This window comes from Rhipicephalus microplus, chromosome 2 (assembly GCF_043290135.1).
Source record: "Rhipicephalus microplus isolate Deutch F79 chromosome 2, USDA_Rmic, whole genome shotgun sequence".
Taxonomy (NCBI): Eukaryota; Metazoa; Arthropoda; class Arachnida; order Ixodida; family Ixodidae; genus Rhipicephalus; species Rhipicephalus microplus.
This window is the reverse complement of record NC_134701.1, coordinates 223,315,240-223,337,623: the sequence shown is the minus strand read 5'-3', so window position 1 is coordinate 223,337,623 and position 22,384 is coordinate 223,315,240. Positions and strand designations below refer to the sequence as shown.

The 22,384-nt window shown below is 45.6% G+C and overlaps 1 protein-coding gene across 1 annotated transcript; it reads left to right on the top strand.

Annotated features, from left to right (window-relative positions):
- Positions 1–73: 73 nt before the first annotated feature.
- On the top strand, positions 74–21,203 carry LOC119169560 (uncharacterized). Its single transcript, XM_075876306.1, has 6 exons — positions 74–349; positions 814–1,198; positions 9,155–9,346; positions 11,189–11,633; positions 12,733–13,054; positions 17,916–21,203. The coding sequence occupies exons 1-6, from the start codon at positions 307–309 to the stop codon at positions 18,341–18,343; spliced, it is 1,815 nt and encodes a 604-aa protein (XP_075732421.1). The 5' UTR covers positions 74–306; the 3' UTR covers positions 18,344–21,203.
- The last annotated feature ends 1,181 nt before the right edge of the window (positions 21,204–22,384 follow it).

The following is a 22,384-nucleotide window of genomic DNA, read 5'->3' as shown; positions in this document are numbered from 1 at the left end:
AATGTCAACCAGTCTTACGTATTTTTGCCTGAACCAGTGGCTCTAAATACGAAAGATATTGAGTAACCCAAACAATCCGCCAGACGCCGCTCTTCGCTTCTCACGCAACGCACGCACGCACGCAGGGCGCAAGCACATACAAACAAGAAAAAATCAACAAGTCGCCTCTATGGAGGGTGTTCGTGATTGTTGCTGTCTGCATTGTTATTCGAGAGTTTAAGCGAATCGCGTTTCTCTTATTGCTGTCAGTCCGCTCATCAGAGGCCCGCCGAGGATCCTTCACTCGTTCAGTGCAAGGGAATTCGTATGATCTCCCACGCTAGCATGGAGGGCGACAGGCCTCTGAATGGTAAGTCAGCGTCCTTCCATTCGACCAGAGAGGTTCGCGTGACTAGTTGGTACATCCGTGTTGTTGCCGCTTTACCTGCCATCCCATTAACATTTGCGTCGCTTAGTCGTTGAGAGCAGCGGGCACACGTTTCGAGCTTTCTGGTTAACGTTTCGTGGTGTCTCGAGAAAACTGCATCGCGATTTGAACCCCCGCACTATTTTCCAGGTGTTTTCGCTTGGAGCGCGAACTCGCAAGCCCCCTCACCTGCGCGAAACTGCGCACGCTCTTGACGTCCGTGAAGTGCGCCAGTCGAGTTCGTATTTTCATTTGCTCGACGCGTTCGTAACGTAGACAACTGGCATGCATTTCGGGGCATTCCGGCTATTGGTAAGCGCGGTCGCGCGGCTTCATAATTGCTGCTCGTCGGTGACTGGCCTCGCCCGCTTGATCGTTTCTTCCCTATCTTTTTTTTTTATTTCCAGGTGATCTTCCGAGCTTCGTGCCGGTGGAGACGATTTTGAAGGAAGATGTTAGTCCGATAACCGTGGAAACCGACAAATCGGGCTCGCTCATGATGAACCTGGAGACGAGAGAGCTATTCCTCAGTAACGATGCTGCGTCGCCACAGCAGCAGCAGCAGCCGCAACAGCAACAGCAGCAGCAACAACAACAGCAGCAACATCAGCAGCAGCAGCAGCAACAGCAGCAGCAACAACAACAACAGCAGCAGCAACAACAACAACAGCAGCAACAACATCAGCAGCAGCAACAACAGCAGTTTGCCCTTTCCACGGCAATTGAAAAGATCTCGAACCTGCCCAAAGATATAGACCTCACAACCAAGCAGTGGGACTGCAACCTTTGCAGGTACATGTAGCTGGCACGAAGGCAAGAAGTTGTTCGTTGATGAAGCTCATAGTTAGCTGCAACTGCCTTTAGCTATGTTTGAACTGTGCTCTTGTGACTTGTAGTGTGAAAGGTTTGGGTACTTTGAGCTGAATCTGAATAAGTAGCTCCCTACTTTTTTTTTTTAGTATAGAGACAAAGAAAGTATGGCATAAACTCTTTGTCGTCTTTCTTGCATGCCAGGTACTGTGCTAAATATCTAGAGCCAAAGTAGCTCACCTATTCATTCTATAGCAACCTACAATGCAGTAATAATATTGTTACGAGTAACTTGTTTAATAATCTATTTACAGCGCACAGAACTCTACGAGCAAGATGGCACCAGTCCAGCCTCAAACGAAAACTCACTTCGTCCTCCTCTTTCACGCAGCCGTGTTTAGCGGCTGTTATGTATCATAACCCCCGGCGGTAGAAGCACCGTCCCGGTGCTAAATCTACGCAGATGATGTCGAAGGGGGGTAATAGGGCTTTAGCCGAGCCACGTGAACGGTGTCGCTCGGAGCTGACGATAACTTTGTTGGATCGGTTGGAACAATCTCGTACATGACGTCTGTCACTTGGCGAACGATACGGAATGGTCCAGTGTAGGGCGACAACAGTTTTTCAGACAGTCCCACACGCCGAGTAGGTGACCAGAGGAGCCCGAGAGAACCCGGGGAAAAGTGCACGTCCCTATGGTGAGGATTGTAGAGTTGTTGTTGGTGCGCCTGCGAAGCCTGTAGACAATTACGGGTGACTTGACGCGCGTTGTCGGCGCGGGCGATGGTTTCCCCGGCATATTCAGTGGCCGCAGGTAGCAAAGTGTCTAAGGGTAGAGTTGGATTCCGGCCATATAGGAGATAGAAGGGCGAATAGCCGGCAGTGTTGTGATGAGATGAATTGTAGGGGAACGTCACATATGGCAAATGAATGTCCCAATCCTGGTGGTCTGGCGCAACGTATTTGGCAAGCATATCGGTTAGGGTCCTGTTAAGGCGCTCCGTGAGGCCATTTGACTGGTGATGGTACGAAGTAGTAAATTTGTGCTTGGTATGGCAAGACCTCAGGATTTCATGAACGACAGCTGATGAGAACGAGTGGCCAGGGTCGGTGATAAGTTGGCTGGGAGCACCGTGCACTAATATTATGTCGTACAGCAGAAAGTCCACAGCGTCGGTAGCACAACTGGTCGGGAGTGCTCGTGTGATTGCATACCGCGTCGCGTTGTCTGTGGCAACCGCAATCCATTTATTTCCGGCTGTGGAGAGTGGAAAAGGGCCCAACAGGTCGAGACCAACTAAAAAAAAAAGGTTCATTGGGAACGTCAATCAGCTGTAGGTAGCCGGCTGGGAAGGCAGACGGCGTTTTGCAATGCTGACAGGGCTCACAAGCGGCGATATAGCGTCGAACAGAGCGGGCAAGTCCAGGCCAAAAAAACCGACGTCGTACCCGATCGTATGTCCGAGAAACGGCCAAATGGCCCATCATGGGAGCGTCATGAAGTTGATGCAAAACAGTGGAATGCAGGTGAGCTGGGATGACAGGAAGTAAGTCTGATCCGAAGGAATCAAGGTTACGGCGATATAGGATCCCGTCTCACCAAAAACATTCGTAGGGACGGGTCGCGAGGCGTTGACTCCAGTTTGTCAATGATGGCTCGTAAAGAAGCATCCCGACGTTGCTCTTCGCCAATGTTCAACAGCTGCGACACGGAAAAAACGTCCGTGATAGCGTCAGTTTCGGTTGCTTCGTCAACAGGGTAGCGGGATAAACAATCGACATCCTGATGTAATCGCCCTGTTTTGTACATTACAGAGAACGTGTATTCTTGAAGACGTAGGGTCCAACAAGTGAGACGTCCCGTGGGGTCCTTCAGGGAGGCTAGCCAGCAGAGCGCGTGATGATCCGTGACAACACGGAATGAGCGCCCGTACAGGTATGGACGAAACTTGGCAGCTGCCCATACATGGGAGAGGCACTCGCGCTCCGTGATGGAATAGTTGCGCTCGGCTGGAGATAGCAGTCGACTTGCGTAGGCTATAACACGGTCGTGTCCCCGTTGTTGCTGCTGCAATAGCACAGCTCCTATGCCGTGTCCACTGGCATCCGTGTGAACCTCGGTTGGGGCTAATGGATCAAAGTGAGCCAAGATAGGTGGCGTTGTAAGCAGTTTCGTAAGTTGCGAAAGCGATGACGCTTGGTCATGGCCCCAGATAAACGAGGCGTCTTTCTTCAAGAGGTCTGTGAGGGGGCGCGCAATGGTCGCAAAGTCCTTAACAAAACACCTGAAATATGAGCACAACCCCACAAAACTGCGGACATCCTTTGTGGTCCTCGGAACGGGAAAGTTCGTAACTGCACGAATTTTCTGTGGGTCTGGACGCACGCCTTGGGCATCGACTAGGTGACTGAGCACGGAAATTTGATGACGAGCGAAGTGGCACTTGGAGGCGTTAAGCTGGAGTCCTGCTCGACGAAAAACATCCAGAATAGCTGACAAACGATCGAGATGCGAGTCGATTGTGGGCGAAAAGACAATAGCATCGTCAAGGTAACACAAGCAGGTGGACCATTTCAAACCTTGGAGCAATCAGTCCATCATTCTTTAAAATGTGGCTGGTGCATTGCAGAGACATTGCAGGTTCATCGTTAACGTTAAGCGAGGATTTCTTACGAAGGTCGTCAACGCAAGTCCACATCCAGAAGCTGCACGGCCTAGTTTTCCGGGCGGAGGTGCTGCGAATAGGTCGGGGAGGCAGCACGGCGTTGTGGGGGCGACCGGGACTGACGACGAGCAGGGGACAGTGACCGGTCGTAGCGAGGTCTGCTCAGAGGTGCTGCAGGAGCGGAAACTGTGGTCGGAGTTGCTCGAGAAAGTGATGGGGACGACTGGCGAACAGAAGTGGCGTAATACTGAGGTGCATAATGAGGCGGTGGGGCCCAGCGGCTGCGGCAGTGACGAGCGATATGACCAACGCGTCGACAGTTAAAACATATGGGCCTGTCGTCAAGAGTACGCCATTCGGACGGATTGCGTTGTATGCGAGGAGCAGAAGGGGGATGATAAGAAGGCTCATCAGAGCATACGGCAAAAACAGGATGTAGGCCGACATTCGATAGCTCTTGACGAACGACGGCTTGTATCAAAGAGATCGTGGTCGGGGAAGGCGCAGGCGTCGGTAATGGTGTGGCTACCGGTTGCGTTGCCTCGACCTCTCGACGAATGATGCGTGTAAGGTTGTCACATCGAGGGACCTGGTGGAAGGCGTCACACGAAGAAGTGGCCGCTGTGTTCGGAAGGCGCACGATGCTTTGGGCTACGCGGCGGGCTTTAGCTTGTTCGAGACGTCGGCATTCTTTAAGGATGGTGTCGGTGCTTGAGACGTTGTTAAAAATTAGCAGGATGAAAGCATCGTCAGCAATGCCTTTCAAGACGTGGTTAAGCTTTTCGTCTTCCGACATGCACTGGTCAGCCTTAGAACAAAGGGCCAAGACGTCAAGAATGTAGGAGACGTAGGATTCGATAGAAGACTGGGCCCGTGTGGCAAGAGTCTTCTTCGCAGCGAGCTGACGACCATATAAATCGCCAAACAGGTCGCGTATCTTTTCTTTGAAGAGATCCCAGCTCGTTATGTCGGCTTCGTGGCTTTCAACCCATGTTCAGGGAGTGCCGTCCAGGTAGAAAAGCACGTTGGCGAGCATGAGCGTGGGATTCCAGCGATGAGTAGCACTGACGCCCTCATACCGGTTCAGCCAAGTGTCAAGACCTATCGTACCATCACCGGAGAAAGTGCCGGGATCCCATAGGTGCGGGAGTGGAACGTAGGTGGTGGCTTGGACTGATGAGGGCGGCGTAGAGGAGGTACCAGCAGTCGAAAGGTCGCCGATGGTGCGACCGCTGCGCGTCTCCATCGAGGTACAGGTACCTCCACCAATAATGTTACGGGACTCGATACCCCGCTCCTCCATCAATAATGTTACGAGTAACTTGTTTAATAATCTATTTACAGCACACAGAACTCAACGAACAAGATGGCGCCAGTCCAGCATCAAACGAAAACTCACTTCGTCTTCCTCTTTCACACAGCCGTGTTTAGCGGCTGTTATGTATCAATATTAATGCCATTACATGGCTTCATTACATATGAAAACAGTCGCCCCGAACATTTGTTATCTTGACATTCTACCTCGCTGCTCGCTCTGCTTGTAAGAAGGGTCAAAATATTGGGCGCACACCAGGTGTACTTGAAAATGAAACAAGGAAAGTTCTAGTTTCCTTTTGTGAGTGTTTATCATGGAGTACTTAGATGCGCCACACGTGTCATGCAGTCACATATGGGGGGGTCGACTGTGCATAACAAAGTATAGGCTCTGCGGAGACTTTCTCGCAGATACTTGCATCACAGTTTCATGAATAATGTTCCATGGTTTTCACTTCAACACTGAAGAAAGGAAAAGTGACCCTGCAAATGTTGCTTTTCATGCTGGCACAATATGTACAAAATGAAATCTCTAGGCTATCAAGCTTTTTCGTGGGTTATATTTCAAACCATTCAGTGGGGAAGGACCTCAGACAATATATAAAAAAAAAAGAGAGAAAAATACCTTTCTAGTAAATATGGAAAGTTGAGCTAATTCGTAAAGATTGACCGTGAAACAGTTATTCTTCTAGTGTCAATCAGCCAATGTTTTATTTTACGAGAAAATTCTTTATGGTCTCCAGGGCTATAAGCTGCTCTAGGAAGCTCGACTTGGTCCTCGAATGCCCTGACATTGGCAGCATACAAGGTTCACAATACGAATGGGCATACGAGATTATAATTGTAACATATGTGAATAATACTGTAAGAGTTTTTGTAGAGATGTTTCCATGCTCACATGCCCTACTGTCTATTCATCAACTTTTTCCTAAGCACACACAAAAAAATTCTCCAAGATTGTTATCCCGTTAAACCTTAAACATTGATCCCAGATATGTAAGTAATGATTTAAACTTTCACCTGGTAATTTGGCCACAGTTTCCCATGTAAATATGTTATTAGACTGTTTGGAATCTCATAAGCAAATGGTGTATTTTGCATAGCTTTGTTTTAAAACTTGGGTGCATAATTTACCAGTTTTATGTCGTTAATTATGACTACCTTATTGCTGAGAGAAAACAATCTAAGTGCCTCGGGTGGGGGAGATATTTAGTTTCTCAAACATTCTAGCTCTTTTTCTGACCCCCTTCACCTGTGAAACGAATTGCTGCTATGTAAAAAAACAGTACTTGCTTTTAGGTTAGGTTAGGTCTGTTTTTTTTGTCATCGACAAAGTTGCTGTGAAAAATGGTTTTGTAGATTTTGCCTGTGTAAAAATTTTAATCAGTTAGTTACAGACATGTAACTCGCATCTTTATGAATGTTAAGCCCGTTGGACATCTCTATATGTGGTGATTCTTGTGGAACTGACCTGTTTCATCGGACTGTGGTTTTGTTACAAATCATCCAATTTTTGTTCGGATTGCAGCGATAGATTCAGAAAGGTTAAGGATGGAATGGCCTCTCCGCTTTTTTATTGGCCATGTGGAAAGAAAAAAAAAAGAATAAGAAATAACGAAAACCACAACATTCTGCGAAATTTAATACGAAAGGTACTGCATACTGTTGAAGTTGGAACAGTTTGACATTTTGGGAGGGTAATTTTTATAGTTGCTATAAGTTAAGTGACTATAATTCTTTATAGCCTGTAGGAATAATTACTAGTCACCTCTGGTGTGCCACATGGCAATTAGAGCTTTTAACTATGTTTTATATGGGCAAGCCACTTCTCTTATCGTAGCATTTTGCAGTTATCTGTATTTGATATCTTTTTTCATAGTTGTACATAAAAAAAATGGGACAGGCCAATAATTTTTTTTTCACTCTGAATGTTTTGCCACAAATAGCAGTAAAGTCTGATACCTTGTTATACAAATAAAGTCCAATTAAATAGGTCAAATATAATCGTGTCACCCCGTATATAATCAAATGGGAAAGCCTGAATGATGAATTGCAAATGAAAGCACATTGGGTGTTGAAAGTTCTTGTTTCATGCATTGGACAACATGTGGCAAAGTGAAGTCAGTAAAATAGACTGTTTATTGTTTATGCAGAGCAATTATTTCACACAACCGAAATTCATTTAAAGAAGTTGCTGATCTCGCTCTGTTTCCTGTTGCTTTGATGAGCATGATTGCTGAAGCCTTGCAGCTTAATGAGCCTTGCATAGCTTCGTTGTCATTGTGGATGCCCAAAAAAATGTGAATTATGCCAAAAGCATCACGAACTCTACGAAAGCTTACTTGTCTTTCTAGCTTTTTGCTGCTTTCCTCACTGTAGCCGTCACTCTCATATTATTTGCGCACACTTTAAAAAAAATAGCGTCGACCTTGGATTTTTCGTGCGTAATGGAAAATTGAAATTTCATGTGCCGACGAAGTTGCCTTCAGGGGCCTTAGCAAAAAATTGTTCTCAGCTAAAAAAGGAAGTCTTGTTGCTATCATAATCATCCGACTGAGTGTAAGCAGCCATGGTCGCACCGGTGCTTGTTGGAAACTTAGGTGCCCGATTTATTGAGAGGTGTAGCTATTTTCAAACTTCTTGATTAATTGTTACGTATCACTGTCCGAAACTTTCGTTATAGCAGGAGTGCTTTTTCAAATCTCTTCGTTGTCGAGAGGAGGCAAATGCATTTAACTCTATGGACGTTGGCCAGGAGTGCCAAATTTTTTCGATAGTGCGTGAATTTCGCTCTTTAGGCCATTCGTTACTAGGAGGGGGGGGGGGGAGTCAGCTGTAAATGGAAAGAAATTAGGTGAATGAAAAATCAACTTGTTGCGGTAGGGAGCGAACCTTTAAGCGGTGTCCCTGCTAGCAGCAAGTTGATTTCTCTCTAAAGTTCAACCACCATTGTTTGTGTCCACTGTGTGCGGCTGACAGCAGACCACTGAGCTGCTGCTAGAAATGCTTCTAGTTCTAGAAACCTTGGCTGCTAGTACATTATGAAGTGCATTCGTGTGGCACGGACTTGCCCAAACATCTGTTGTGTTGACACGTCTTTGTGAAACTGCCCCCTCAGTATCTAAAGTAAGCTTTTTCTTTAAATGTAACAGTATTAAAAATATATTCAGTGCATTCTGATACATTACAATACTCCTTTTAGGGTTCTAGACAACATTGTTCTTGTTTGTTTGTTTTTGTCTGCAACAATACAAAAATTTCTAAGGTTTGTGGCTGTACTCCTTTTAAGAACCAATTTTAAACAGTTCTTACTGGCATTCACCTACTTAGAGGACTTGGTTCCTTTTTTTTTTGGTAGTGGGACGTGACTCTCTCCCATCCCCATTCCTCAATTAATTCACTTAGGGGCCTGGCACCCTTTGGGCTGTATTTTGTTTTAGAGAGCTAGTATAATGCTTAGCTGAACTTTGCTCAAGTTTCTATAGTTTGATCATACATACAGTATGCTACATTACATATAGTATTTTTAATACACTATGTAATGACATTGAGTTCCTCCATCCCTTCACTGAGTTGCTTCTTCAGGCAAGTGTGATATGTATGCTTTTGCATATACTCTTGGTTCTACCAGTAGTTGGCATTGACTAGACAGTAACATATCATGCAGGCACCAGCCTTTTCTTAATTTACTTGTCTGTATCTCCTCTCCAAGCCAGATAATCCAAATTTTCGGAGCCCTCTACTAGATTGATGTGTCTCATAATCATACTGTTGTTTTAACGCATAAAACCCCTGATAATATTATTATCCTTCCCGAGCCTTTTGGGACAAAGCGACGGTCTTTTGTGTGTGATGGAGCCGCAGTCTGTTGGCACCCACCCACTGCATCAAGTAAGATGTCTTGGAATTCTTTCGGAGCATGCTTAACCATGAAATCTGTCTCTCTTTCTGGTTACAGCCCGCTGCTGAGAAAGGCGCTGCAGCGTGAGCGGTTGCAGGCAATGCGTCAAAACCCGTCGTACCGGGAGATGGAGCGGCTGCGGCAGCGCAGCATGATGCAGCTCAAGCGGCAGGACCCTGGCTTCCGTGCTCTCGAACGGGAGAGGCAGCGTGCGCGCATGCAGTTGCGACGGCAGGACCCGAGTTTCAGGTTCGTATGGTGTTTGTCTTGACGAAGTTGTGGAGCCCACACGTCTGTGCTTGGACTGCTTGAGCATTAGTAGAAAGTTTTACTTACTCATTCATTCGTTACAGATATTGCTAGTAACTTTTTGGCAGCCGTAGCAGAAGAAAATGCGTAAACAAATAAAAAAAACTACTTTTGCTCGTTGGCAATGCCACGCTTTCAGTTGGCTTCACATATGTGGGGCCGCGCTGCATATGGAGGGTGCTTTACCGGATAGTTTCCGCGGTAACCCTGTCTGTGTCCGTGTCATTCGCTCTTCATTTTCGACATCGTGCGCGCGTGCATAGTTTCACTGCGCGCGCATGGTGTGTCCCCCGACAACATTCAGCTTTGCTTTTTTTTTGCGATAGCAATTATGTATATGGGCAGTTTCGGCTGGGTTTTTGCCGCCGCCGCCTTCATTCACCGTATATGTATAGTATATGTATATGTACCTATGTATATATATCAAAACTCAATAAAAAAAAAGCCGACGCGCTTTGGGGCTCAGATCGTCACAATGTGCCGACAGGCGCTTATCCCCCACGCGTACTTTGCCCTGTGAAAGCGGAGGGGGGTTAGATGCTTGTGCGTGCGTGATTATCCTTGGGGGGGGGGGGGGGGGAGAATCGCGTGCTTTTGACTTTGACCAGAACGATTACGTTTACTCTTTTCACACAGTCTCTTCGGGTTGAAACTGCACTGATACTCGCCAAGATAGCAAGCGCGCCAGCGATCGCGACCGCCCTTAAAGTCATTCATCATTGCTGCTCAAGCGATTCCCTCCCCCCTCTTCACGTTGTTTCATGCTCGTTTGGGACAGGGGGTTTACTTTCTGTTTGAGCATTCGATGGCACTTCTAACGTGCGGGAGATATTATGCACTTTCCAGACGATAGGGATGGGCAGACTCATTTGATCTCTGCTTCAGCAGCGCTCGCGTGCTTTTATCCGCTTGTGAAAGTTACAATGCGCGGGGGCATGTTGTCAATTTGGACTTGTTGCGGAACATTGCGGCGACAGCAAGAACCGGCCGAGAGTGTCCTTGTAATTGCTATCGCAATAATGACGCAGTTTTTTACTGTAAAATGAGTGTTTGGGGTTAGCTCTGTCTTCAGACCCCCTTTTGTTTAATTTGCACGTTTATTTACCGATTTTCGTACTGAACCTGCATATAACGAACACCTTTTTATAACGAATTTTCCTGAGAATTTATCAATTTTGTTATATCTAGGTTTAACTGTAGCAGATTATGAACACCATAGTAAGCTACTGACGAAAAATTGCATGCATACAGAAAAGGTACTGTCATACTGTCTGCAACATGATGTCCCTCCAGGAAGGCTCCACTAGCTTGCATGACCACACAGGAAAATTTTTAATTGCGTTATGGCGATTCGAACTGTGTATACAGTCGAGCCCACATGTAACGGCCCCACTTACTACGAATTTTTGCTTAAAACAAACAGTACCCGCATGGCCATGGAAATATACATTATTTCAATGGCACAAAATTGCATTTACAACAAACGTCTACGAGCACAGCCGATCGGTTACAGCGAACAAAGTCAGCACTCCAGCAACTTCTCTGGACAACCTTTCTGAGATTTCAACACATGGCATTTTGTTGTCCAGTTTGCCACTTCCACTGTGCTTCTGAGACAAGCTGATCAGAATAAAGAGCAGCTTTTTAGTGTATTGGCTGCACAACAAAATGGCAGCTCCTGTAATGTTATACCTTACGTCCTATAACAATCAAGTGACCAAACATTCTAATGTCATGCAATATTTGTTGGTGTGTAACCTGGCATTTTCATTTGTTTTGAAGGGCCATGGAACGAGAGCGGCAGCGCAGGCGAATGAGGCTCAAGCGACGAGACCCAGCATTCCGGGAACGCGAGCGAGAGCAGCAGAAGACGCGTCTCCTGGTAAAGCGCTCCGGGGACAAACTGCCGGTTGCCCTAGACGTGTCATCGTCTTCGTCCTCCACACCGGCTTCAACGCCAGCCATCTCTACTCAGGCCTCTTCACAACTGTCACTGCCCCCAACACCTCATCAACAGATCTCTGGGCACACCCTGCAGTCTCATGCGCCTGCCCACCATTCGTCTTCGTCGTCGCATCCACAGTCGCAGCAGTCGAGTTCTCAGCAGCACGGAAAGGGAGCAAGCACCTTAGGAAACTGCCTGGTGCCTCATGACATCCAGAAGCGGGATGCCACGGCCCTGTACGGTCACCTGCAGCGCATTGTTGGCTACCACAACCTGCTGCAGGTGAGCTCATGTACTTAGATTATGCTGTGTAGTGTGGCGGTGTCTTGATTGGTGGGAGCTGCACGCTTGGGCTGTAATGACATGGGTATCTACCTTACCTACAGCTATTCTTTCGTTTTCTTTTTTAATCTTTTAATAATTTCACTTACGCCATGATGCTCTTTTTCAGCCAACTTGATCTCCACTGTAGTATGAAGACCTCTTCCAATAATCTACAATTTGCCCTATCTTGTGCATGCCAATTCCATTTTATATCTGCCATCTTTTGATGCCTTTTTCGTCTCTTTGTAACCATTTAGTTTTTCTGACTAAGCACTGGTTGTCAGTCTTGCACATTATGGGGCCAGATTAGGTTCATTTTTTTCCAGATAATATGAACTAGAATATTGGCTCTTCTCTTAGTTCTCTGATCAATTATACTGTATTCTGATCTCCTTAATGACAGGCCTGGCATTTTTTGTTATGTTGCACTCTGCACTGTCTTTGACTTTGTCAAGTTTTTTTTTTATTATTCTTTTTAAGTTGCAGCCTCCTGTGCTGGAATTGGCAACGTGCAATAATTGTACACTTAATTTTAGAGACAGCAGATAGTCTGTTATTACGTGTGAATTACTTCATTAAGTAAGCTAAGTACCCTTAATGCACGTAATATTACGTCGTAGTAGTGTTCAATTGCTCTGGGTATCAAGACACGTGAATTCAACAGCAGGTTAATAGTTTAAAGGTCCACCCATTGCATAGTGCATTGGCATAATTAGTCATCATTATCAGTAGCAACAGCACCAACAAAGTGTACAGCTGTGCAGGTGTGCGTGTTGCCTTATGGGCTCATAGTGGGTAGTTCCTGTTTGCTAAAGATGAAACAGTGGTGTAGTGCGCACTTCGCAACTGTACATGCAATAGGTATTCTTGGATAGTTTGAAATTGCCAATGTGTGGTGCACAGACATTCCTTTCTTTGGGGTGCGCTTGAGGTATTCCCGGGAACCGAAGCCAGGCTGTTGATTGAGGAGGCGATGAGAACAGGACCAGATAATGATACTGCGCTCTACTCTTGAACGCTAAGCTCAAGGACCGTCCAATATTTTTTTGCAATGCAGGCACGCCCTCCGCACCCCGAAGACCCCAGCTCGTCCTTCAAGAGTCCTTACTTTGGCGGGGAGACGAGTGGCGGTTTGGTGAGCCGCCGCATGGGCGCTCCTCAGGGCCATCATGGAGGTGGAGGGAGCAGCGGCAGCAAGGGGGGTCACCCATCCACTGGTGGAGGCCGCCAAAAGGGATTCCTGGATGGGGGTCCCTGCCACCCCTTGGGCGAGATGTTTGCAGCCTCGTATCCGACTATGCGTGACCAGGGCCTCGCAGCCGCTGCGGGCGCGCAGCCCTGCGGTGCTCTAGATGGGCCTCCACTGCTACATGCTGCCAGTAAGTGACTTGCTCTCCTGAGTGAGCTCCGCTTCCTGAGTACTCGTGGTAAAAATGAAGGCAAAGCCAAAAGTGTAAAGCGTCTGTAAGGGTTCTCCGCAAAAGTACTTGATTCGTGTAAATTTTTAGCTATTTTGGTGGCAATTTTGCATTCGGTGGTGTTATGAGGAGTTCAATGCCTGAAAAATAGGCTCCTCTTGTGTTTTTTTTTTTTGTCCTTTTACTGTAGTTATTTTTCTAAGGGCACCGTATGGAAGTACTGCCTTATACAGTACTGACATGCATATTTTAATGATATACAGTAAAAACTTCACACATTCTTGAAAAAATGCGGAAGATAAACGTACGATCCAGAAAACCCGCTGTCTTCCGGTGCCTCACTCCTCCACCTCCTTCACTGCATCTCCCCACACCACCTCCGCTACTATCTTGGGACACTTTGTGTCTCACAAGCCGTTACGTCGTCTGTTGAGGTGAACCCAGCGATGGGTGCACCGGCGCCGGTGGGCAGGAACTCCTCATCGATGTCGTCATATGCGCATGTCACTGGGTTGTCTACAGTGCACTCTGTATTCTCCGATGCAAGCTGCCGCCGAAGGATATTCAGCTTCACCTTAATCAACAAGGGCCTGCGCTTCCCCGCCGCCTTGCTGGACGCAACTTTCTCTACTGAGCAACGTGCAGCCTCTCACAGGGCTCGACTTGCATATCCCTAAATTTTTTTTTCTCCTCGAAGTAGCGACAATCACTGAGGGCCTGACGACAACTCTCATTGAGCAGTACTCATTTCCAGTGGAGGTTACCCTGCAGAGTTGCAGACACCCTGATAACACGGCAGCCCGCATTTCGCGCTGATGGCATTGGGAGTAGTGGGGGAGGTAGGCACGTTGCGTTCGCATCTTTCCCGCTGAAAGGTGCGTGGCTATGTTTAAATGCGCATGGCTTTGTAAATTTTCTCAAGGAAGAACATGCAGGCAGACGCCAGCAACGCGTGAGATGGGGTCGGGTAAGGAGGCAGATGCAGCGGCGCATTGTGTAGCGGAGGCTGCACGTGCGTCTTTTGCTGAAGCGATAGTTAGCTCCGTAGTGTTCTCTCGGCTGTTGCAGTGTGGGGCGATCGCATTTTCGTTTACCGTGCTACGGATGAAGGCTTTGCAGTGCTCAGCAAAATCGTCTCAAGGTGCCAGCTGAGAAAGAAAACTACTGTGCTACAGAAAATAAAAGGCATTTTTTGAAAACTATTTGATGACTGACAGCTCAGGCGGATCTTTCTGTGGCTCACAGACAGCTGCAGGAGTGATGGAGAGGGCGACCGGCAGTCGAAGAAAGTGCAGAGGGGACGATTGAGCATAATTTGGAGAAGACGCGGTGGATGAGGGGGTGGCAATTGAGTGCAGCAAGAAAACTGCCGTTGCCTCACGGTGGCACTCTGGCACTTGGCGCTTCACTAGCACACTAGAGCGGTTTTTTTTTTTTTTTCCCACACCTGAATGAGAATGTTCGCCCGTGGAACATGTCATACGACTGCCGTTTACAGCAATGCTAGATGTTGCTGCCGAATAGTCATATTTTCGGGGAACGTACTAAGTGGAACGTATCAACACGAGGCGCTATGGGGGCCATTTCTAGTTTTCGCGATTTCGAGCATAGGAGCCAGGGTATCAACAAGATTCTACTGTAATAGTTGTGAACTTGGTTTATGGCCTGGCTTGCTACTTCAAGTATTGACTGTGGTATGTGCAGTGAACACAAATATACACTGATTGCAGATATAGTCTCTCACAGACACACACACGCACTCACACACACACAAAAAGAGATAAAATAGTTATTTGCAAAATTTCACTGTGGCTTGTTGACTTCAGAAACTCCATAAGGATGCGTCAGCAGCAATGCAGCCTATTGTGATAACCAACTAGGGGAGGAGGGAAAAAAAAAAAAGCACCACTTTCTGTTCAAGAAAAAAAAGTTTTGTAGTTATTTCTATTAATTTAAATTTGCATTGGTCAATAGGAGTGCTTCCTGTTTGAATGCGGCAGTAGTGGCTGCACCACTGGTTGTCTTTTTCTTCAATAAATTAAATTCTTACCTTAAGTAGCGTATTGCAACTACTCTTGGCAGGCGAAAGCTTCAGTGATATTAGAAACTGTGAAACATAAATAGTAGAGCTGTTTCAACAGCAAAATTTTGGGTGAGAAGCAAATTCGAAAATTGAAGTGTGTGCAAATCGAATGTTTTTCGTATATTTTTAGAATGTTCTAATACTTCGAAGCAAAATTGCTGGAAAAAAAAATTTGAAGAGGATTCCCAAGCATACTTTCATGAGATAGCAACATAAAGGTGTTTTTTTTTGCTTTGGTTGATAAAGCTTTATCAGGGTCGTGTTCTATATTTGTTTCATGAAGAATGAGGCAATGCAGAGGCCGAATCATACTTATGTACATGATTTGGTTCAACCAAAGTGTTACTGTCAGCATTTTAGATGTGAAAGGCGAAGATGCTATTTCCTAAGCCTCTCTTCTTTCAACATCAGTGGAAACCTTACTGATGTGGCGGAAAAGGTTGTGCTCCTTTCGAGTCCGGAATCCCAAACCTGCCTCATGAATGTCAATATAAAAGAACACCAGAAATTTTCAATGCTAAAAATCTTTGGCTTCTGATCTTTCAAGCTTCTTGCCCAAATTTTAGGCCCAACATGGCAGTAATTGCGCCCCTATCTCTTCCACACCTATCATCTTCATGTTGGAACCAGCATTTTCTTGAGTAACACATTTGCGACCAGAGCCGAGCTTGAAAGGTAGCTTTGCCACAATGCGAGAGTGTGGTGAGTTGAAGCATTTCAAGTTCTGAAAGAGCCTTTTTCAATTAAACGTTGACTGTGCTAACCCTGTAAGTGCTTTGGAGGAGCAGAGCTCGTCCTGGCGGAATAGTAACTCTCCTGTAATGTTCAGAACAAGAAGCTCTCGTCTATGGCTTAGATTCCGTGTCATGCACTAGATGGCAGCATTTACTCGACGATTTAGCTTTCTCCTGCGACAGGAGTGCAGTTTTTGTATGGAAAGATGGCATGCAGTGGCAGTGACCCATGCATACACGGCCCATGAACAAGAAAAAGCAGCTTTTCATTTGCATCATCGTCTTGAAGTGATGATGGTTTGGATACCGATTTGGATACCCCGAGTGTTTGTATTGTGTTCGGATATAGAGACAGCACGGTGAATTTAAAAGCCCCTCCGGTGATGATGAAGACTGCTAAGAAGCGCACATCATGAGTCCTTGCCGGTGAAGTTGCTTTGCGTTATTCCATGTTAAGGTATTTTTCACACAGTCTCGAATCTTCCCGAGTGATACAGTCTGAGGACACTTAGCCTACACAAGTGAAGAAAGGTGTAGCATCTGGAACTGTTCTATTTATAAGTTTTATATTGCTACATGCATGCATACTGAGATTCTAGGGGGCGACGCGTGTGTGTGCCTGATGAGGAAGACGAAGGGTTGTCTCCGCTCGATCGCTGGTGAACTGGTCACACCATTACCACTGGTTTCAAATACATCTAATGTACAGCCTCGTCGATACAGCGTCTCTTCTTTTCCATAACAATATTTTTACTAGCAGAAGACAGCTGCTTTCCTTCGTATAATTCAGAAGTAAACTTTATTGTGGTTGTTCGCCTAAGTAATTGATACAAGTACTTTCTTCCAATTGACTAGCTGCTTTTTAATACAACCCGATTCGAAATCAGCAATAAAGAATAGGCATTTCTGATTGGGAAATTGAAAAAAATAATAAAAGTGCTTAAGGGGTTAAAAAGTTCGAATCAAAGTGCTTAAAGGGTTAAAAAGTTCGACCACAGCGGAGCCTAACACCCGAATTCAGAAATGCTCCTCGACTTGAACTTGACTTGAAATTTCCTTTAATGCAGTGTGTTTGACACGCGTCTTTGCGTTTGCGCTGCCTTGGCACCGCCTGAAGACAGCACGTTCGAAACACGTTTGTGTTGCATTGAAGTCGGTGGCAAGTCAAGTTCAAGTCGAGCAGCATTTCTGAATACAAGGGTTATAAGGGCAGCTTTGCTGCTGTACGAAAATGTAATAAGGTGAAGCCTATTGAAAATCTGAAGGGATCATTTGTTATTAGATTGTATTTGTCTTTGAAAAGTTTGAATAGTTAAATGTGAGTGCGGATTGAATAGCAAACACTGTTAAAAAAACTCGAAATTTTGAATATCCACACTTCCCTAATATATACATGTTACATTTGTCATTGTTTGTTCTTTTTGCTGAGTTACGTGTTGCTTCTAACTTTTAGTCCTTACACTAGCCAGCGACGCTATGGGATCAAAAATGTTTGTTGAAAATTTTCTACTACATTTGAAAGTGACAACTAAAAAAAATTCCCATGTATTGCAAAGCTAGCTTTTTTGCATAGCTGTGAAGCACTGCTATGAGGCCACCCTTCAAAATCAGAATCAGTTTTATTGTAATTAGTACAAAGGTTACCTAGCGATTATGTAAAGAGGTCCCGAAGTAAAAGACGGAAACGGGACCTCCTTTGCACACTAGCATTCACGTTTTTTGTCCTGACTTTAGAAAACTTGTTGTGGAGCTAGTTGGTGATAAGCTTCGACTCAAAATATTCTGTCGCTACTTTTCATTAGTATAGGATAGAGAAGTGTGCGATGGGACAGGTGCTGACTCTGACTACGGTGTTATTAAATGCGTAGTGTGTCCTGCGACTGTGTAAATGAATTTATGAAATGTGTTCACATCCATTGTTTCCTTTTTATTTTTTTTCTTTGCTATCGGGGGAAGGATACGGCTTACAATAATGTAAATACGGTATTTCTTTCTCTGTTTACAGCTAGTGCCGAGGGTGGTGGCGGTCGTGGCAACAGCAGCCACCCAGCAGCTCTGCTGGGGAGTGGGGACCTGCTGCCCTCGGTGCCAGACTGCCCTGAGTGTCTTGAAGCCCAACGCCAGCGGTTGCAGTGCGGTCTCTGCCAGGGGGAGGACCAACAGGCAGCGACGGGGGGCCGCTGCTCGGGCCGGCGGCCGCGTTCTTCCCGCCAGTCCACCGAACGTTTCAGTTGCTCCGTCTGCGCCAAGGAGTTTGGCATGAAGCACCACCTCAAGGAGCACTACAAGTCCCATGGCGACCGCAACCTATGCTGTCCGCACTGCGACTACCGCACCTGCTATGGCTATGCGCTACGCCGGCATGTCATTATTCGCCATGACCGGCCCGCGGCACGCCAGGCGCAGGTCATTCAACAGCTGACTGTGCAGTAACAGGCATCTTTGCATATGCTCGTTGGTGCTGCAAGACAGTCTCCTTGTGCAAGTGGACGTGTTTAGGGACAAACGAGCGGTTGGTTCGTGACTGTCACATCAGGCTGAAGGGGTGGGCTGGGCGTCAACTCTCACTGAAAAATAGCTGTCTCTTTTAACTTTTAAAAGTGTTTGACCGGCCACTTGTTTGCTCGTGGCACATGACTGCCTACTTGAAAACAGGGAGAGCCTTTGGTGAAAGACTGAGAGGAAGAAGGGCAGTTTCATCGAGAACAGAATGAATGTTGAACGTACAACAGCTCTGCATTTCACTGTCTGTGTTTTCCCATTGAGTAGCCACAGGTCACGTCGCATGTGCACCATGGGTCGCTCCGATCAGCGCAAGTAACGTTAAATGTCCCAAGACTGCTAAGCACACACCAGGCACCCTCGTTTCTCTTGAGCATCACTTACACAAGTTTCCAAGTCAACTTTGCATTCCAACTTGTAGTACCAGTAAAGTGCACGAGTTCTGCAGCAGGCAGCATTATTGCAGCAAACTCACAATCGTAGGTTCTGCAGTTGTAGGCTGTCTTGACTTTGGGTGGTCTAGTCATGCTTGGTGTGACGAAGCGATGCTTTCTGGCCTAGCAAGACTTGTGGAGACGTGGCATAACCTGCCACATAGAGCAGGCTTGACCTGTGACAATGTTTTTCCAGACTTCATGAACAGTGTATCGTAGCCACGGACGCCTCAAACTGTTCTCAAAGTTGTGAAACTTGCTGGAAGGCATGAGTTACAAAGGGCCAAAGCACTGCATTGGAGCAGTTTTATCGTCCTTGGTACATGCATTGTTGGTGCAAGAAGAAAACGTCAAATTTGTGACTATCAGATGTAGAGCGTATGTAATTGGATGCTTTGTTTACATGGTGCTGCGCTAATGTGAAGGTGGGCAATAATCAGTCTTCTATGTCACATTCGGTTAAGTTCACAGGGAGCCTCGGGTTTTGCATTGTACAACGCAAAACACAAGATCATGCCACAAGGAATGCTTGCCGGTTCTAGCAGTTAAAATTTACTGCTTCCGTAGTAGATGACATTACTGGGCTTGAGCATATTTAATAGGTTTTAGCTTTTCAATATTCAAGAACAGTCGCTGCTCAAAAACTTGTAATGAATGTTGGTACATAAGGGACCGGTATCTTGTGTACGGGGGCAAAAAAACTTTTTTGGGGGGGAAGAACAGTTGATACATGCTGTACGCTTCGCGCTATTAACCCCAGCAATTGTTGTTGAGTTTTCAACCATGCTAAATAGAGGCAACTTTGGAGCTCTTTTTCCTTTTCCCTTTCTTTTTTTCAATTTTATTTTGATCACAGGTGATGTTATGCATAGAAAATTCGAGTCCCTTGATGCTGTAGGCTCCTCGTGATCTGCTTTGTACAGTCAATACCTTCGGTACTTAATCATCTTGTACAGTCTGACATCCTCGCTCAGCATGTGTCTTCTAGCCACGCTTTATTATGCTGAAGGGCGTACCCAATGAGTAACTCAAGAGCAATTGTAGGAGCTGTGCTTACTACTCTTCGAATGGTGTGTAATGTTTGTAAGGCCCGACAGAGTTAGGACAACGAGTGCAGGCTTCTGTGTTCGTATGTTCCAAGTTTCCTTTTTTTCGAGGACAGCCCACACAGTGCACAAGAAATCCTAATAAGAAGCGTTTCTGATACAATTCGTGCTAGACAGTTGTAAGACGGCTCCATATATATTTTTTATGTTGATTTTTTTTCACCCTGTAACCTCCCTGTAATATTGCATTCACTGCTGCCACATATTTAATTAATAGTGTATAGCTTAATCACATACTTCCGTGACTGGTGCTTCCCTCTTTTTCTTTCATTTGCTCCTGCTTCCTATATTGTTTCATTAAATATGATGATTGGCTTTACGTGTTATGCATGCGCACAATAAACAAGGTAGCCAGTTCATTGTTGCGAAGACGTTTACGTTTTTTTTTTTAACTAGGAGGAAGCACAACTGAATTTTTTTAGCACTTCTGATATTTTCTTGAACACCACAGAAAGAAATTTTATGTAACCCTATTGGTTGAACAAGGTTTCGTCATTTGGCAAATACTCGAAAAACTGTCCCGCGTATTCATAGAAAAAAAAAAATCTGGTTCTAGTGCAGCTTCATCAATAAATATGGAAGACAACTTTGTATATTAGTTAATTTGATCCAAATTTTATTACCTCATTGTGTGCACTTGAAGAGCAGACTGTATTGATGCGAAGTATCTGCATTGGATTGCACACATCTGCAATAGAGCAACACCTGCAGTAATCGTGCCTCTCCTTTATCATGGTGCACAAACATGCAACACTCTGCACCTACATCAGCTGCATTGTCTCATTACGTGCGTTCAGGCGTTATCGTACGAGTCAAACAGGAATTTAGTGTGTGTTGTATATAGGAACGGTTGTGTGTTTTAAAACCTGCGTACTGCCTAACCTTTCTTTCAAATTGCTGTAGACAAATTAATGGCTCTTGTTGCAAACAAGTTGTGTTGGTATGTGTGTGATGTGAAAAGAAATATTTCTGTCGATCAAATTTGCCCACACTGTCGCCTTCTTTTTTTCTATATATTCTATATATTACATGCCATTGTGGATATCTGTTTTAAAGCCTGACCCAACACCATTTACATTTCTCCAATCATGCTTTCTTGATTTCGTCAGAGTGTAATATAACTATGTATATGCATCCTTTCAACTGGTGTTGTGGAGCACACCTCCTGTCCTTTGATTTTGCACGTGAATTCATCATTGAGCTGTATTTCATAAACATTATGTGTAAATAAACATATTTGTAGTTTGGACAGTTTGCGCAAAGCCTATTTTGCTGTGCTTGTGGTAGCCTGCCAATTAAGAACGCGGGCATAGCCACCTATCGTGCTGTGAGGGTTTCACCGTGTCCAACTTGGCACGTCCTTTGTACGATGGCCATCCCATCGTGTGCCACGAACTTTACTGGGGTGGTACAGCTCAGAAGTGCACCAAGGTAAAGTAGTATATTCTCGACTTGCTGCGGAAAGCTGCTTCAGACCATTGAGACCGTCAAGTGTCTGCACTCTGCCATAATTTAGAGGCACCCGCCACAGTGGTCTAGTGGTTACAATGCTCGACTGCTGACCTGAAGGTTACAGGATTGAATCCCAGCCACGGCAGCCACATTTTCTTTGGAGAAGAAAATTTTTTAGGCATGTGCAACTAGATTTAGGTGCACGTTAAGGAACCCCGGTGGTTGAAATTTCCGGAGCCCGTTAATACAGTATCACTCAATCATATTGTGGTTCTGGGATGTTAAACCTCAACAGTCGCGTGAGATTTAGTGAAAAGAGGCATACTGTCAGTTATCGAGTGTTGCACTGTTCCAGCCTGCATTTCGCTGCATTCAAGCACCATAATGCATGACTCTGTTTTATGAGCTATGTCTATGACTTATGAATAGCGGGTTGTGTGAGTCTCATCACATGGCAATATGTGTTCAAGATCATACATACCCGCCATGGTAATCTAGTAGCTAAGGCAGTCAGCTGCTGACTTCCAGATCGCGGGATTGAATCCTGGCCGCGGCAGCTGCATTTTCGCATGTAGAAAAAAATGCTTGAGGCCCGTGTGCTTAAATGTAGGTTTAGATTTGCAGCGCCCTCCATTATGGCGTCTCTTATAGTGTAGGGCGCATAGCGTAGGGCGTCTCTCATCATGTGGTGGTTCTGGGACGCCAAACCCATACAATTATTACTACAAGATCATACGTACCTGTTGGGTTGCTGGTCATTAATGACTTTTCATGTGGCAACTGATTCAAGTTATTTGTCTTCTTCGTGTGCAGTTTATGCTATTACAACAATGCAAGTACAACTGCCATTTGTGCGCTGCCATTCAGAACCTTGCCATTTGGCAAGTCTTTGAATGGCAGCCCACAAGTATAAGGACATTCTACTATGAAGTGTGCATGTTCTAATAGCAACATCATCACTGTTACTGTTAATGCACTTT

Bases quoted from the DNA above. Each gene is read 5' to 3' on its own strand.
- LOC119169560 (XM_075876306.1), top strand. From the start codon at position 307: ATGATCTCCCACGCTAGCATGGAGGGCGACAGGCCTCTGAATG. The intron at 1,199-9,154 runs GTACATGTAGCT...TTCTGGTTACAG, and splicing joins TGGGACTGCAACCTTTGCAG to CCCGCTGCTGAGAAAGGCGC. The intron at 13,055-17,915 runs GTAAGTGACTTG...CTCTGTTTACAG, and splicing joins TCCACTGCTACATGCTGCCA to CTAGTGCCGAGGGTGGTGGC.